Raw genomic sequence first — 15,834 nt, forward strand, 5'->3', positions numbered from 1 at the left:
ATTGGTTTGTGGGGGGAAAGGGTTTTGAAGTGATCTTACTGCCTTTTAAGATTTGGTACTTTCGTCGCACATAATTACTTCTGAATGCCTGACTCAGCTTTGAGCTAATCAGGATTTTCCCAATTGACATGGGAATTTGAGTACAAAATTATCCACATATGTTAGTGCACACACACATGCTGAGATCATGTTCAACTGACCACTTTCTCACTTCTCAAACTCACAGCTCCTTTTTAGCTTTGCAACAGAAAGTTGTTTAATAAACAAAATGGGTGCATACTTCAAATATTTCCTTCCTCTCCAGATCAATGTTCTTCAGTCCAAGAGGCGATCAGAAATTCTCAAATCGGCAAGTACACCAACTGCCCTGTCACCTCCAGTGTTTTAATCATAAAAGTGATCAGTGAAACTTCACTCCTTTATGTAACACACTTCAGTGGTTGCTATCCCGTTCAGTGCTCCCTCTGTTGGTAACCTTCTGTTTTTCTTCTCTTCTCCTGTCCTCTTCTAGATGCTGTCCTTTATGTATGCCCACCTGACATTCTTTCACCAGGGCTACGACCTGTTTAGTGAGCTCCAGCCTCTCATGAAGCATTTGTGTGGGCAGGTAGGCGCCACCACGCCGCCCCTCTGCTTAACACAGTTACTGTTCCATAGGAGTGTGTTTATTGTAGGGAGGACAGTCTTGGCTGTAACCCACAACAAAGCTTGTGTAAATTTCTATGAGCTGGATCAGGTGTGTTAGTTTAGTGAATATCTGAAGTGTGTAAAAAAAAAAATAAAAATAAATTAAAAAATACTATACGTAGTTTGAGTTTGTTCAATAAGGTCATGTTCTTTAATATTTAATGCAAAGAAATGTTGGTAAAATCATATTAATTAGAATTTAACAAGTTTGGTTAATTGGTTTATTATAAATGTTTTATTACTTCATTTGTGCAGTTTTTCGTATATATACACACACGCACACACAAACAGAGCTTTCTCCTCATTTCCTTGTTTACATTGAGTGGGTGTGGTGGATCGTGCTGCAATTGCTGCTTGGAAAAGGGAACTGGAGGGCTGGCGGGGGTAGCAGGGTATTCCTGCTCTGGGAGTTGGACTCCGAGACCCAGTGTATGCGGGTTGGAGCTGGCATGAGCAGAGGGCTGCGTGTGCCGCACAGGCGAGGCGACAGTCAGCAGGGTGGGGAAGCCTGCGGAGAAGTTCTGTGCATGCGTGCGCCTCTGCCATCATGAAGCTGAAGAAGGTGGAGCGATTTTGCAGGCAGGTGTGGAGGAGCTGTCAGCAAGTCAATTCAACCAGCCTGTCCAACCTGCACTGCTCAGCCACTGATCAACCACTGCTGGGGTTAAAGAAAGGGTTGATGGGAGTTGGGTTGTTTTTTCTTAAGGATTCTGTCCTTTACTAGAATAGTTTTTCTTGCATTATTTTTGATATATTGCGCTTACTTAATGGGTTACATTTTTGTACATGTAATCTGAACACCTTAAGGACCAGATTCGGCAGAGTTTTAATGTTCACATGAAATCGCAGTTATGATATTTTTTGTATAAAGTTGTAACAGCAGTAACATCATGGCCCTTGTTCTGTTTCTGGTGCATCTGCTCCACCTCTCCACTGTTCTCCACTCTGCAGCTCAGGCATGTTGGGAACTGGGACAAAGTTGTAGATTGTCTGGCACTCCCTGAGGACAAGGGTGGGAAACCCTGCTCTGGGTTGTTCAGTGGGACAGCAGGAACTCGTAGCCAAGCCTTTTCTTATCTTTTTGTCAATGAGGGCCGACCTGCAGAAAAAGCTGTGGCCGTTGATGGTTATCAATTGGCTGGGGTTTGGAGGGTGTGGGGGACATGTCTCTGGTGTTACTGGTGATTAAGGTTCACTCAGACGGTGAAGCTAAGCAACCCCCCACATATGTACTGCGGTGGGAATTTGGTGCGCTATGTGGAGAAGGGAAGAACATTTCCCGTAACATGATCTTATCGACATCTTCCCGTTGAAGCACAGCAAAGCACTGCTCTTCTGCAGAGCTCCCCTTTCTACTGCTGTTGTAGCGCTGGTCTGGTGTGTGCTGTTAGGAGTCTGCTCAAGAGGCTTTTCCTCCCTTTTCAGTAAAAACAAGTAAATGAAAGCTGATATTGTGCAAAGGGTTAAATTAAATCCATGTACCATGCAGTACTGAGGTTCCACTTAAGTTCTGGTCCTAGAGGAGGTATAGCTTTGAAATCACGGAGGACCTACTCTTAGTGTAATCTCTCTTTCTTGCAGACCGTTGTCAGTGACTGTACTTTTGAGTGAGGCATGGCTTAAACTATGACCACTGCTAGATGTTATTAATCATATGAATGGAGCCAAGTTTTTAGGTCCAGGGCAGATATTCCTGGCTTTTTCTAAAGTGGGGCTTTTAAAGTGGTCTTTTAGAAACTGTAGCAAGGAGGTGAAGTAGATGAAATGCTTCTTTGGTCTTTGATAAGTTTGTCTGCTGCCAGTACTGCTTAATTGTGTTCTGCTTAATTGTGACCTCAAAAGGTCAACGGTCACTTCAGTATATAAGTGGTCGTCATTTCTTACACACACACACACACACACACACACACACACACACACACGAAAAATACTCGATCAGACAGTTCTCATCTGAGATTTTTGTATTCCAGCTAGACCAGTTGGTGGTGGATGCAGCAAAGGAAAAATGGGATATGGAAGTAAAGCACTCTACTATTCGTAAAAAGGTAAGAAGCCTCTCTTCCATGCTTCATCATTTGGATCCCTATCTACATGCTCACAGCCTTTGCTGGGTTTGCTGTATAGTGATGTGGAAAGGTAATATTGGCCTGGCAGTCTTACTACTACCTTGGCTCTGTCCTTGAGTCTTACAGCCAGCTCAGCCTCATGACTCAACTCAGCTGATGTCTGGCATATGGACTATATACACAGACGTTACAGTCTGTAATCTGCACATGCACATAAGCACTCACACCCATGTCAGCAACAATTATTTTATTGCAGCGACCACAGTAAATATTAAAAAAATTCCTCCATTGAATCAAAAGAGCAGCCCTCAGATATCCCCTCTCTCTCTCTCTCTGGCTGTGATTGTTATTGCATACCTGCCTTCCAGTATGTGAGCTCCCCATCTTTCCCCGACAGTCTCCGTGCTACTCTCGGACTTCCATACACGTGCACTCCCGCGCTCGTCTATCTCTATACAGGTCTACTCTGTTGGGCTGTGAGCTCCTCAGCGAGGCAGTGCCAAGAGTTAGAGAGACCTGCCATTTGGCAGGTGAAGCCCTGGATAAGCCCAGCTTTCCACTCAGTAGAGTTCCTCTTATTGAGGCTTAACACCGTGCTCAGCAGTATTCTGGGTAGGACAGCCTTTGACCTCCTGTCACTCCCTTAAAATCAGATTGCTTGTTTATTAATCCCATTGTAATTGTATCTGAAAACTAGCCAACTTTGTTTTGAGTGTCCATAAAAATCTAGTTGTTTTAAAGTTAATGCCGATATACACAATATTATCCTTCTCAGTGTGCGTTTATGAAATCTCTCTTCATAAACACATGGAGGGAGGAGAGAGAGAGGCTAAGATGCTCTGTTATGGCGGGAGAGTCGCCTGTAGGTGAGCCATGCACTCACTGTCATGGATTATTCAGATGGGTTGGAAACCGTGCACAAGCTCTGATAATAGCCAACAAGTTCAGTGAACTGACCCCATCCTGCCTTCATTACAAGCAAGCAGGGTATATGTGTTTTTGTGTGTATCTCTCAGTGAATGGCTCAGTAGTTGCTCCAGCAGTGTGTGTGTCTGTGTGAGAGAGTGTTTCAGTGGTCTCTCCTGGTGCTCTTTTGCACAGCTGATAAAATTCCATGCCTCACAGGAAGTTGCTTTGGCCTGCATGTACTATAGGAGCTATTATGTTGGTGAGGGCCAAGTAGAGAATCTGTGTGTCTCCGTGCGTGCTTGGGTTTCAGCACTTGTCTGTGTTTAACTGCTGCGTTTCACCCACACGTTACTGTTCTAGCACTATTCTCCTAGCAGTTAACCCAGTTAACATTAAAACTTGGCACGTGTGGTTCTGCCCGTCTAGCCCAAGCTCAGCTCTGTCTTTAAGTCCTACAGTTCGGAGTGACACTTCTTTCTTCTTCCTTCCCTAAACACTCCCCCCTCTCATGCTCCACCATTTGGCAGTGTGCTATTTTTGTTTTCTTTCACCCTCTCTCTCTCTCTCTCTCTCTCTCTCTCTCTGTCCATCTCCTCCCCTCTCCTACTGTTTTGTATCAGCATTTCAGACGTGCTCACTTTCCTTCTCTCTCTTTGCTCCTCCAAAGGATTCCCTGCAGGTGAGTCTTTCTCCTTCCCGTCTTTGTGCTCTTAGTTCGTAGTTTTGGTGTGCTGAAGGCCTGCTGTCCTGGATGGTTGTGGGTTTGCTTTGCTGCATGACTGGAGGTGACTGAGGCATCAAGCATGGCGGATCAGTCATTTGTTTAATGGTTGCTCTGAGGTCATGACTGCAGACATGCTGATGTTGACTGCTATGCCCCGTCATGCATGGTGTATGGTTACTCCGGCTTTCCAGTGATGCTGGAGTGAATCAGGATACATTTTCCTGACTCACTCACAAGAATTAACTACAGTTTTGGACAAGCACAATTGTGTATTTGCATGGCATGACAGCCTTTTAGATATGTTGTTACCTGTGCAGTTTTTTATTCTTTTCTTTGCCTGAATTCTGAGAGTTTGTGAATTATTAAAATGTGCTGAGTAATAGTTGTAGTGCTGACTGGCTGAAGTGCTCTGAGACTGCACGCACAGAGGCACAGCATCCAGTCCAACCTCTCCTGGTTGGTCAGATTAAGGGCAGACGACTCCAGACAGCTGAGTTTCAGAGCCCATGCTTGTCATGCATACACACTGTAAATGTTTAATGCACCAGAACTGGTCCTCGTGATGGCCGTTACCCTAGCCTGCTAGCTACAGCTAGTGCAGATGCTCACTGTGTGCACGGATGCAGGTGACCTTTGTGCAGTAGGTGGGGTCTGCCCTGATGGGTACTCACACGTACACTGCTTCCACTGGTACACACACTCAAGAGCAGGAGAGTGGGTCATAGTAAGGACTGTTACTGTGATGCTTGGAGGTTATATGTAGTGTCACTGCTGACACGCAGAAAGCCCTTCATCTATCAGGCATGAAGATCTTCAGCCGGTTCCACTATGTGTGGTATCTGGTAAGTGTAAGCATGTGTGAGTAACTCGTATCTAGGTAGTAAATGATTTGCATCCTTTGTCTTTGTTTATTTTTGCAAGATGCCTAGGTTCATTTAGTGTGTGTGTGTTTGGGGCAACATTTTGGAAGGGCATGTGGCATCTGTCTTGGGCTGAAGGCTTTTTCATTTTCCTGTTGTGATTTGCAGGAGGTGACAGAGTGTGACACCTTTCCTAACTCTTGACATCAGATGTGTTTGTGCTTGGAGGTCCACTTGTGAATATAGCCCTCATTGGTTGTCTGTATGTCGCCTAGTTCAAGTTTGGTTTATTTGTCACATACATAGTCATACACAGTATAACTCGCAGGCTAGGGGTAACGGCCATCACGGTTTAGTTCCTTAGTCTCGTGTCATGAATCCCTGACTCTTCTGCTTATGTGGCTGAATCAGACATCTATTTTCAAATGTTTTCCATTGTTTTGCCACAACTGAATCATATGAGCCTTGTGTTAAGTTAGGTGTTTGATCTGGATGTCATTGAGGGGCTATTGGCTAAATTAAACATCCTCCCACAAGTGCTCTAGTTATAGTAAAAGAGGGTTTTGAATGTTTGTCTTACTTGTCTCTGTAAACTTTTGTAGATAGTGTGAAACACAGAATGCCTTTATTCCAGGGGACGCATGTCTCTACGATGTGGGTGAGTGACTCGGCCCCTGTACTCTTGCCCTGTATTTTGGACATGCCCCCAACCAGCATTCTGTCACTCCAAAAATAACCTGTCCTCCAAAACTGCCATGCGTCATGATGGAAAAGCCAGGTGAGTGGGTGAAACTCAACCTAGCTATACGTAATTGCAAGGGCTGTTCCATCCTCCACTCTGTGCGAAAGGGCATATTCTAAACACGGGGACCAGCACTCAGCCCTCCTCTCTCTGAAGCAGTTGCACTGGTACTTTTTAGGACTTCTTGGGTAGTTGTCTTTATTTATTTAAACTGGAGACAGACACTGACCATGTGCCTCTTGGCTTGTTTAAGCAGCAACGCTGTGTCGACACTTGCACTAAGAGACAGAGTTTCACATAAGCAGCAAGCTATTCAGAAGCAGCTGTAAGGGATCTTAAATGAATAAAAAAATGTTCCTGTCTGGGATATAGAACTTTTGGAACTTTCCTGTTGATTGGAGAGTGTTTGGAGATATTTCTGATCCTACCGTCCAGACACGTTTCCTGTCGGCCAGCCATTCTCGTGCAGTGTAGGTGCTCTAAACTAACAGTAGCTAGTTTAGATGGCTTTGGAGTTGCTGAACATTGCTATGTAGTTCAGGTCTTATTGCCACTACCTTCTAAAATTCAATTCTGGCTTTGAGGCCCAAGTAGACGAGCACATTGTTTTACTGCCAGCATTGTGTCTGCTTTCTGTAGCATGTAAACACTGCTCACGTGAGCTGTACGGTCACTTGCTGCAGGATAACCAATAGGACTTCCAGCAGAGGGCTGGACTGTACCCCTTCAGCCATGTCTCCTCTATCTGGTATCCTGCATGGTGATCAGGAATGTGAAACGTCTAGTCAACAGAAAAAGGAAAAAAAACAAAACAAAACAAACACCACCGAACAAAAGCAGAGGATCTAATGACGGTGGTCGTGTTACCAGGAGAAACGGTGAGAAGGACACTTCTGCCTGAGCTCAAATAACGTATACGGGAAGTAGGGGTGATGTAAAGCACAGTTTATACACCGCTGTAGAGTTTAACTGTAGCATTTTCTCCCCATTAACATTAAATTGAATTAATTAGAAACTATTATGTTCAAATAAATACTTATTGTTTATAGCACTTATCATTGTTTAAGATAGACCTTATGTATTTTGCACTTCTAGGTATCAGCATTCATCCCTGTATTCTACAGTATTCTAGTTCATTGGTATGTTTAATTCTAACCTACTGTACTAGGATATATTCTATGAGTAAATGACAAAGCACTTTTGTAAGTCGCTCTGGATAAGAGCGTCGGCTAAATGCCGTAAATGTAAAATATAAATATATATGCACTCTCACTCATTTGATTTTCATTGCTATCATTTCAATACCCCAGTGTGGAGAACAGTATACCTGTCTTCTAGTGAGAATATTTTGGCACTGTTCAATGCTATGTATGTGACCAATGGTGATTTGTTTATTAGTCCGTTCTTCAAAAACACCAAACGCTGACATTTCCAGTTTGATGGTGGAGTAGAGGAAGTTCAGCGTCGGGGGAAGGGGAAGGAGCAGCAGTCCTGACACAGGAGGAAAAATGATAACCAGACTAATAAAGAACACTTTATATGGCTTTAGGATATTCAAACTATATGAAAAAACTGGAGAGGAAAAAAACGGTGTTTTCCATCAGCCTGCTGAGTTTTAAGGTAGACTTAATATTTTGAATAAGAAGCAGGATAATAAACTGTCCATAGATATATACTTTTCTGGCTAAAAAGGATAACCTTATCACATTGGTAGTCTCTCTCTGTCTGCTCACTTAGTGCCTGGTGTGTAGCTGGAAGAACAGGGATTTAACACTGAGATTCAAAAGAATGGTTATAAGGTTATTACTAAGTTGATGTGAAATTACAGTTCCATTCTGTAATGAGAAAAAAAATCCAGACAACTGTAGTGTAAATTTCAAGAGTGAGTGATGCAGCTGTACTGAAGAGCGTGTGTGTGTGAGTACAGTAGAGAACCAAGCAAGTGATGACCAAGGCAGTAAATATCATCTCACAGAGGTTTTTTTTATATATATATATATATATATATATATATATATATATATATATATATATATATATATATATATATATATATATATAAACATTTTATATGTCTGTCATATCCATGTATCTGTAGCATAAATAAGCGTAAATAATACACACAAAGCAATTTCCTCAAACTAAACTACAGGTCCATAGTGGTTTTTAATGGAAAAAATATCAGATCAGGAAAAAAATCAGGTGACGTTCAAATGCAAGATATCTATATTGGATTGGTACCAGAAAAACCCATATTGTGCCATCTGTAGTCATTTATGTATCTGAATATTATGGAAAATCGCAATAGTGTTCCAATAGTGTTTGATTCCACATAATTTATGTCATACCAATAAAGGAACAGGCCACCATGCAGGTGTACTGATTAAGTCATAAGAGCATTTGTCAAGAACAGTACTATGTTCCACACTGGCTATGGCCCTGTCCACCATCATGGATTCCAAATGCCATCTTTCTGTATTGAACACTCATTGTTTTTTGCTACAGTTCTCATCATGAGCGTAGACCTCCTTCCCCGAGTGCTCCTTTTATGCAGACATTGGTGTGTGTTTTGGTCCACCTATCAAGCGTGTGCTCTCCTGTGCTCTCAGGACTATTCGAATGACGACACCAAACTGGAGTACAATGTGGATGCTGACAGTGGGATTGTCATGGAGGGCTACCTGTTCAAGAGGGCCAGCAATGCCTTTAAAACATGGAACAGGTCAGAACAGCATTCCTAACAAACATTCTTGAAAAGCGTTACTGAAGAGTGTTACTGACAGAACAATCTGCAGAGAAGTTATTTGTTGCATAAATTTTAATCTACCATAGATGTACTTTGTCTGGCCCGCCTCATTAACATGATAATGCCTGTTCACTGCTCTTGGGCAGTTTGCATATGTGCTGTAGCAGGACTTTTACCCAAGCACATGGTTCTTTTAGACTGCTTTTACGTTCTGCTTCTTTCCCCCTTTGTTAATAAGCAGTAAAGGATAAACCACTTTGGCTGTGGCAAGGATGAATCCAAATGAAATGGTGGTTTAATTAGAGGCAGCTGCAGCTTGTGGTTTGTCCTACCTCCTTAGAGGTGAGGTGAGGTAGTTCTCCTCATTACCCCCCCTCTCACTACTCCATGGCTGCTTTTGGGGGGAGCAGCTGGATCTTTTCATATGTGCAATACTCATGCAGCGGGGCTGATGTGGTTTTCTCTTTCAAGCAGTGATTCATCACATTTAGAGCACAGAATTTATGTTTATGTATAGTGATGTACCAATTTAATTGGGTTCAGGCAGTTAAACCACCATACGATCCTGGATCCTTGTTTCAGTAATATAAGGTTGCTTCCATGTCTTGGTCCTGACCTGTGTGTGCTTATCTTCGCAGGCGTTGGTTTTCCATTCAGAACAATCAGCTAGTGTACCAGAAAAAGTTTAAGGTTAGTCCCATGGTTTTTCCAATCTAAAATGAAATATTCATGTAGAGTGGCTCCTGACCAGCTTTTAACAGAACCTGTGACTCGAGGGGAATTCCATTTGAGCTAGGATAATATATGTAATACAGCACTGTCTGCTTTGGGAGGTGGTTCTGACTGGAGAGATCTTTCTTCCACAGGATAACCCCACAGTGGTGGTCGAGGACCTCCGTCTGTGCACAGTCAAACACTGTGAGGACATTGAGAGACGCTTCTGCTTTGAGGTGGTTTCCCCTACAAAGTGAGTAACTCCAAAACAGCTGAGTGTGTCTGTTACAGTATGCATTATGTTCTGGAAGTGGCCTGTGCTAACCATTATGGCCTGTGTACATCTGTGTGTGTGTGTGGATGGGTGTGTGTGTGTGTGTGTGTGTGTGTGTGTGTGGATGGGTGTGTGTGTGTGTGTGGATGGGTGTGTGGGTGTGTGGATGGGTGTGTGGGTGTGTGGATGGGTGTGTGGATGGGTGTGTGTGTGTGTGTGTGTGTGGATGGGTGTGTGGGTGGGTGTGTGGGTGTGTGGATGGGTGTGTGGGTGTGTGGATGGGTGGGTGTGTGTGTGTGTGGATGGGTGGGTGTGTGTGTGTGTGTGGATGGGTGGGTGTGTGTGTGTGTGTGGATGGGTGGGTGTGTGTGTGTGTGTGGATGGGTGGGTGTGTGTGGATGGGTGTGTGTGTGTGGATGGGTGTGTGTGTGTGTGGATGGGTGTGTGTGTGTGTGGATGGGTGTGTGTGTGTGTGGATGGGTGTGTGTGTGTGTGGATGGGTGTGTGTGTGTGTGGATGGGTGTGTGTGTGTGTGGATGGGGGTGTGTGTGTGTGGATGGGGGTGTGTGTGTGGATGGGTGTGTGTGTGTGTGGATGGGGGTGTGTGTGTGTGGATGGGGGTGTGTGTGTGTGGATGGGTGTGTGTGTGTGTGGATGGGTGTGTGTGTGTGTGGATGGGTGTGTGTGGGTGTGTGTGTGGATGGGTGTGTGTGGGTGTGTGTGTGGATGGGTGTGTGTGGGTGTGTGTGTGGATGGGTGTGTGTGTGTGGATGGGTGGGTGGGTGTGTGTGGGTGGGTGTGGGTGTGTGTGGGTGGGTGTGTGTGTGTGTGGATGGGTGGGTGTGTGTGTGTGTGGATGGGTGGGTGTGTGTGTGTGTGGATGGGTGGGTGTGTGTGTGGATGGGTGGGTGTGTGTGTGTGTGTGTGGATGGGTGGGTGTGTGTGTGTGTGTGGATGGGTGGGTGGGTGGGTGGGTGTGGATGGGTGGGTGGGTGGGTGTGTGTGTGTGTGGGGGTGGGTGGGTGGGTGTGTGTGTGTGTGGGGATGGGTGGGTGGGTGTGTGTGGGGATGGGTGGGTGGGTGTGTGTGGGTGTGGGTGTGTGTGGGTGTGGATGGGTGTGGATGGGTGTGGGTGTGTGTGGGTGTGTGTGGATGGGTGTGGGTGTGTGTGTGTGGATATGGGTGTGGGTGTGTGTGTGTGTGTGTGGATATGGGTGTGTGTGTGTGTGTGTGTGTGTGGATATGGGTGTGGGTGTGTGTGTGTGTGTGTGTGTGGATATGGGTGTGTGGATGGGTGTGTGTGTGTGTGTGTGGATGGGTGTGCAGGAGCTGTATGATGCAGGCAGATTCTGAGAAGCTGAGGCAGGCCTGGATCAGAGCTGTGCAGAATAGTATTGCCACAGCCTTCAGAGACAGATCGGATGACTCGGAGGTGACTTCAGTTCATTCCATGTCACTTCCACTAGAGATGAATGAGAGAAAGTTTAGCTTTTTGTTCTGTGCTTGTTTTTCTTTTCATGTACGTACCTGTACATATGTCCATACCACAACAAAGAGCTTATCTTACTGATGGATTGTTAATGATGACATTTTAAAGAGGTTTTCAATGCTCTACTAGTCTTAAGATTTTAATGTCTTTGACAGAAACTGGACAGGAAGTCATCGCCATCCACGAGCAGTCTGGATTCAGAGCCCAGAGAGAAGAGCCTGAAGGGAGAGGGTGCCTTGCAGAAGGTCATGGCTATTGCGGGTAACTCCACCTGCTGTGATTGTGACCAGCTGGAGCCGAAATGGGCCAGCATCAACCTGGGCATCACGCTGTGCATCCAGTGCTCAGGCATCCATAGGTACATGAGCCCAAAAGCAGCGGTTTCATGACCGTGCACTTCTCATTAGGGTGAAATAAAGGAGGCATTTTCTGATGTGTAAAATCAAGCCTCAGCTTCAGAGATTTGTTATATTGCCCGTGTTGTCCATGTTAATATGCATGTTTGACATTGAAAAATTATTTTTAAAAATGTCCTCTGCTAGTTGTGTGTGTGTGTGTGTGTGTGTGTGTGTGTGTGTGTGTGTGTGTGTGTGTGTGTGTGTGTGTGTGTGTGTGTGTGTGTGTGTGTGTGTGTGTGCGTGCGCGCTGTAAGACCTGTGCTGTTATAACCCATTCGAGTTGTTTAACCTTGGCCAAACCTTTGTGATGGTGACACAGCTGTAGCCTTAGGAGGGTTCTAAATGTGCTGTGTGCATCTCTGCTCAGGAGCCTGGGAGTTCACTTCTCCAAGGTGAGATCACTGACGCTGGACACATGGGAACCTGAACTTCTTAAGGTGAGTGCAGACAAGAAGATTCAGAGAAGAATCCTAGTTAGATCTGTTTGGATGTTGTCATTTGTATTTATTTGGGGTGGTAGAGGTTTGGTTATTTGGATTTTGTGGGTTTTGTGTGTGCGCAGTTGATGTGTGAGCTGGGAAATGGAGTCATAAACCAGATCTATGAGGCTCGGAGAGAGGAGCTAGGGGCCAGGAAACCACAGCCAGGAGACCCCAGGTACGTACACACACACGCACAAATGAACAAACGCACATGGACGCCACAGCCAGATGCTCCAGGTACACGCATCCCTACCCCAATGCATCAACCATTCATGCTCATACAGCCAGGAGCTAAACAAGGTTTGGTGTCTGTGTGAAATGGCCTCTCCCTCCCTCTGGACTCCAGGCAGGAGGTGGAGGCTTACATTCGAGCCAAGTATGTGGACCGGCGCTTCATCAGAAGGCCCTCGGACGAAGAGCTGAAGCTGAAGGTGGTGACCTTGTGCAAACAGGGAAAACGCCTCAGCTTCTCCTCAGAGCCCCAGCCACCCCGAGCACCACCACCCACACCCAAAGCCCGTCCGGCCTCCGGCACCTCAGGTGGGTGCTGCCTCAGCTGCATGGATCTGCATGGTTTGACTGATTTGGCTGCTTTGTCTGCTAGATGGCAGTCTTCTCCAGATTCTCTTCCTGCCGTGATGAGCTCTAATCTTACGCTGGCTTTTGCTTCTTTCGGACATTTTTGCTTTCTCTCGGATTGTCTGCCTTTTTTTGCTCTGCTCTCTGGCCTCCCGTGTGGGCCCTGACTAACCCCCTACCCAATCCCGACTCTCTGCTCTTTGCTTTCCAAACCCTGGCATCTGCGCAGCTGCAAGTGGTCTTGAGGAGGCCTGGCACGAGTCTCTCTTCTGTGCTGACGAGCTTGACTCTCTCTTCTCCTACTTTGACACTTCTGGCAGGCTGCGCAGTCGTAAGTACAGCCTTGTGTCCCGGATGCTCTCAGCATGCAGGAGCATGAACTCAACCCTGCTGACCCTCCCCTTTTCCTGCTACCAACTGAACTTTTGACCTGTTCCTGCTCCTAAAACAATGATTTTGCTTTCACATTTTTTTTCTTCTACTTTTTGGGGATTGGTTAGTTGGTTCATTTTTGGGGGTGTCATATGCATCTTTTCTTGAGTGGTGTTTTCTCATTGGGTTTAATCGGAAATGGCATGATGCCAAATTTTCTGTTCCGATCCAATATCGATATCTTGCATTTCAATGTCGTCTGATATCAATACCAATCTTGTATTTTTTTTTTTTTTAATTTATTTATTAATTAAATATTTTTATAGAAATGTAATCTGATAACACTTACAAGATGGTTATTCTTATAGCCCCCAAAAAAATCTATGGACAATGTTTGCTCAAGTTGCCGTATTCTCCAACTCCTTATTCAAATTTTCTAGTCCATTTTAAAACTCAGCATTCTAACAGCAACCTCAGTAACTGTTTTTTTTTAAACACTGTTTGAATATACTAATGATTTTTGTTATATATACTTTGGCTATTCTTCTCACTTCTTTGGCAATGCCTAAGTTTCTGTTAGGTTTCTACTGCTCTTCCTCATTTCCCTGTCCCTGAACAACAACTACTTCATGGCCAAACTGGATTTTTTTTTTTTTTTTTTTTTTTAATGAATGTATTAATCTAGTCACTGTTGGTCATGGATCCATGGCAGTGATCAGTATAGAAAATGCTGGTTTGTCTCACACTATGTTCAAATGCTCACACTAGAAGGTAGATAATCCAATGTGAGGGGGAAAAGGTTATCAAATATAGCAGTGCAAGTCATCACATGTGCGAGTCCACTGTTCTCACACTAATCTGGATGTTGTCACTTAACCTGTGGTATGCTGCTGCAAAGCACTGCTGTGCTGTTTTCAGGCCAGATTGTGATGCATCAGATCAGTTTACTTCATATTTTTCTCCCAATATCAAAGTTTTGATGTGGTATCAAATCGATGTCATCTGTAGTTTTGATTTGCCCCAAAACATCCGTTATCAGTCATTTGTAATTATTTTCACACTCGGTCAAGGTCAGAAGTGTGTGTGTGTGTGTGTGTGTGTGTGTGTGTGTACCATTCAGTAAGGTGATCTTGTCTTGATATGTTTCACAGAAAAGAGTGCAGACAGTGGAATCCTAAACAGTGCTGAAGGGAGCAGAGAGGTCCTGGTGAGCAGCTCATCCACCAACAGCCTGAATGACACAGGTCAGCCCACTTCCCCCCCCCCCCGACTCCTCTCCCCACAGCCTGAACAACACAGGTCAGCCTGTATCTAGAAAAAAACAGTGTTGCATCATTTCCCATTCAAAAACAATTTCCTACAAATAAGTTATATTTCTTGTTTCCATAGGGCACTCCTTACCTACTTCCTTTTTATTTTCTGTTTTCTAATGCTTTAAAGAAACTTGGAGAATTGTTCGCCAGCCAAGTCCTTGGGGAGTCTACATTATTGCTCTCTCCCAGCTAAACCAAGAAATCAGTCAAGTAGTGGGCTGTTGCGACAGCAAAAACAGTAGACTGTGCAGGCATTCCTGAGGCGTTGGGGAAACTCGCGCCTTAGAATGAACCTGTGACGTAACCAAAAATATTTTTCAGTTTGTGTTCATACGTAAGCAGTTGAAAAACAAGCTCTGTTGTAGTTCTTGGCCCGTCACTTTTTTCCTGTGAGTGTGTGTGACATGCGCCTCTGGGGTGTTGCAGAGGCAGCAGAACACCAGCCAGCGAGTGGCAGCAAGGAGCAGGTGATGTTCTCAGAACCAAAGCACTACTGCCCCGGCCTGCAGCTCTACTGGGCAGCCTTCACCCGCAGCCTGCCCAACATGGCCGAGGCCCTGGCCCATGGCGCACAGGTCAACTGGATTAACACGGAGGAGGAGAAGAGGACGCCGCTCATAATGGCCGTGCAAGGAGTGAGTGGGGCCTGGCGGCTGGGTGTGTGTCCCACGGGGCTGAGAGTGGGCGACATGGCAGAAATATGCAAAAGCTTCAAGAATTTCTTAGGTGCCCAGTGTATATAAAAAAATGTTCCTGAGGTTTGCTAAACAGAACCAGAAATAAACAAGATGCCCCTAAACAAAAAAACAGCACTACTACATTTTAAAAAGGCACGTTTGAAGACCTACAACAATAATGTATACAGAAGAAATGGAACAAAAAATCAAATAAGTGACAATGGTGTGATATTAGTTGTGTGTGTTTCAGTGACCTGTGTATGTTTCAGGGCTCTCTGGTTACCTGTGAGTTCCTACTCCAAAATTCAGCCAGCGTAAACCAGCAAGACAGCCAGGGCAGAGGACCCCTGCACCATGCCACTATCCTGGGCCACACAGGGTCAGCTCCACCCCCACCCCCCCCTGCTCCACTCTCAGCATGGAACCAAAATGGATTTATTCATGCTAACGCCCTTAGCCAGGCTGGATACCTAGTCAAGGATTTCAGTAATGTCAGGAAAATCAATCATGGCAGCAAACTGTAAAGTTGGGTCAAATTTGTATGTTTATTTACATAAACATACAGGACATCTGCACTGAAATGCTTGTGGTGAGGCATTGGTAATCACTCAACAGCAGCACTGACACTGATGCACATAACTAATGACGACATAATAATATACTAAATATAAACAAAATGTACAATATACCACAGCATGTAGGCAAAATAAACAATATGACTTCAGAAGGGTCCTTATGAGGAACTTCCTGTTATTGAATATATTAGACAAGGATAATCTGAGGGTAACAAACTATATACTGT

General features: G+C 44.8%; 1 protein-coding gene across 6 annotated transcripts in view; it reads left to right on the top strand.

The window, feature by feature from the left end:
• The window catches only part of LOC113585739 (arf-GAP with coiled-coil, ANK repeat and PH domain-containing protein 2-like), a 36,447-nt gene that overhangs the window by 14,525 nt on the left and 6,088 nt on the right, over positions 1 to 15,834 (top strand). For 4 of the 6 annotated variants that reach the window (XM_081708179.1, XM_027023425.3, XM_027023428.3 and 1 more), the window contains 15 exons: positions 305 to 349; positions 512 to 607; positions 2,658 to 2,732; positions 4,330 to 4,341; positions 8,598 to 8,710; positions 9,373 to 9,424; positions 9,601 to 9,701; positions 11,049 to 11,154; positions 11,367 to 11,569; positions 11,977 to 12,046; positions 12,172 to 12,266; positions 12,438 to 12,631; positions 14,194 to 14,286; positions 14,782 to 14,990; positions 15,302 to 15,411. In XM_081708179.1, the coding sequence (XP_081564305.1) occupies positions 305 to 349; positions 512 to 607; positions 2,658 to 2,732; positions 4,330 to 4,341; positions 8,598 to 8,710; positions 9,373 to 9,424; positions 9,601 to 9,701; positions 11,049 to 11,154; positions 11,367 to 11,569; positions 11,977 to 12,046; positions 12,172 to 12,266; positions 12,438 to 12,631; positions 14,194 to 14,286; positions 14,782 to 14,990; positions 15,302 to 15,411 (1,574 nt within the window). Of the gene's footprint in view, positions 1 to 304; positions 350 to 511; positions 608 to 2,657; positions 2,733 to 4,329; positions 4,342 to 8,597; positions 8,711 to 9,372; positions 9,425 to 9,600; positions 9,702 to 11,048; positions 11,155 to 11,366; positions 11,570 to 11,976; positions 12,047 to 12,171; positions 12,267 to 12,437; positions 12,632 to 12,899; positions 13,138 to 14,193; positions 14,287 to 14,781; positions 14,991 to 15,301; positions 15,412 to 15,834 lie in introns of those variants that run through there. The other 2 variants (XM_027023427.3, XM_081708180.1) reach the window with 2 other exon arrangements.

This window comes from Electrophorus electricus, chromosome 26 (assembly GCF_041902795.1).
Source record: "Electrophorus electricus isolate QZ-2024a chromosome 26, ASM4190279v1, whole genome shotgun sequence".
Lineage (NCBI taxonomy): Eukaryota > Metazoa > Chordata > Actinopteri > Gymnotiformes > Gymnotidae > Electrophorus > Electrophorus electricus.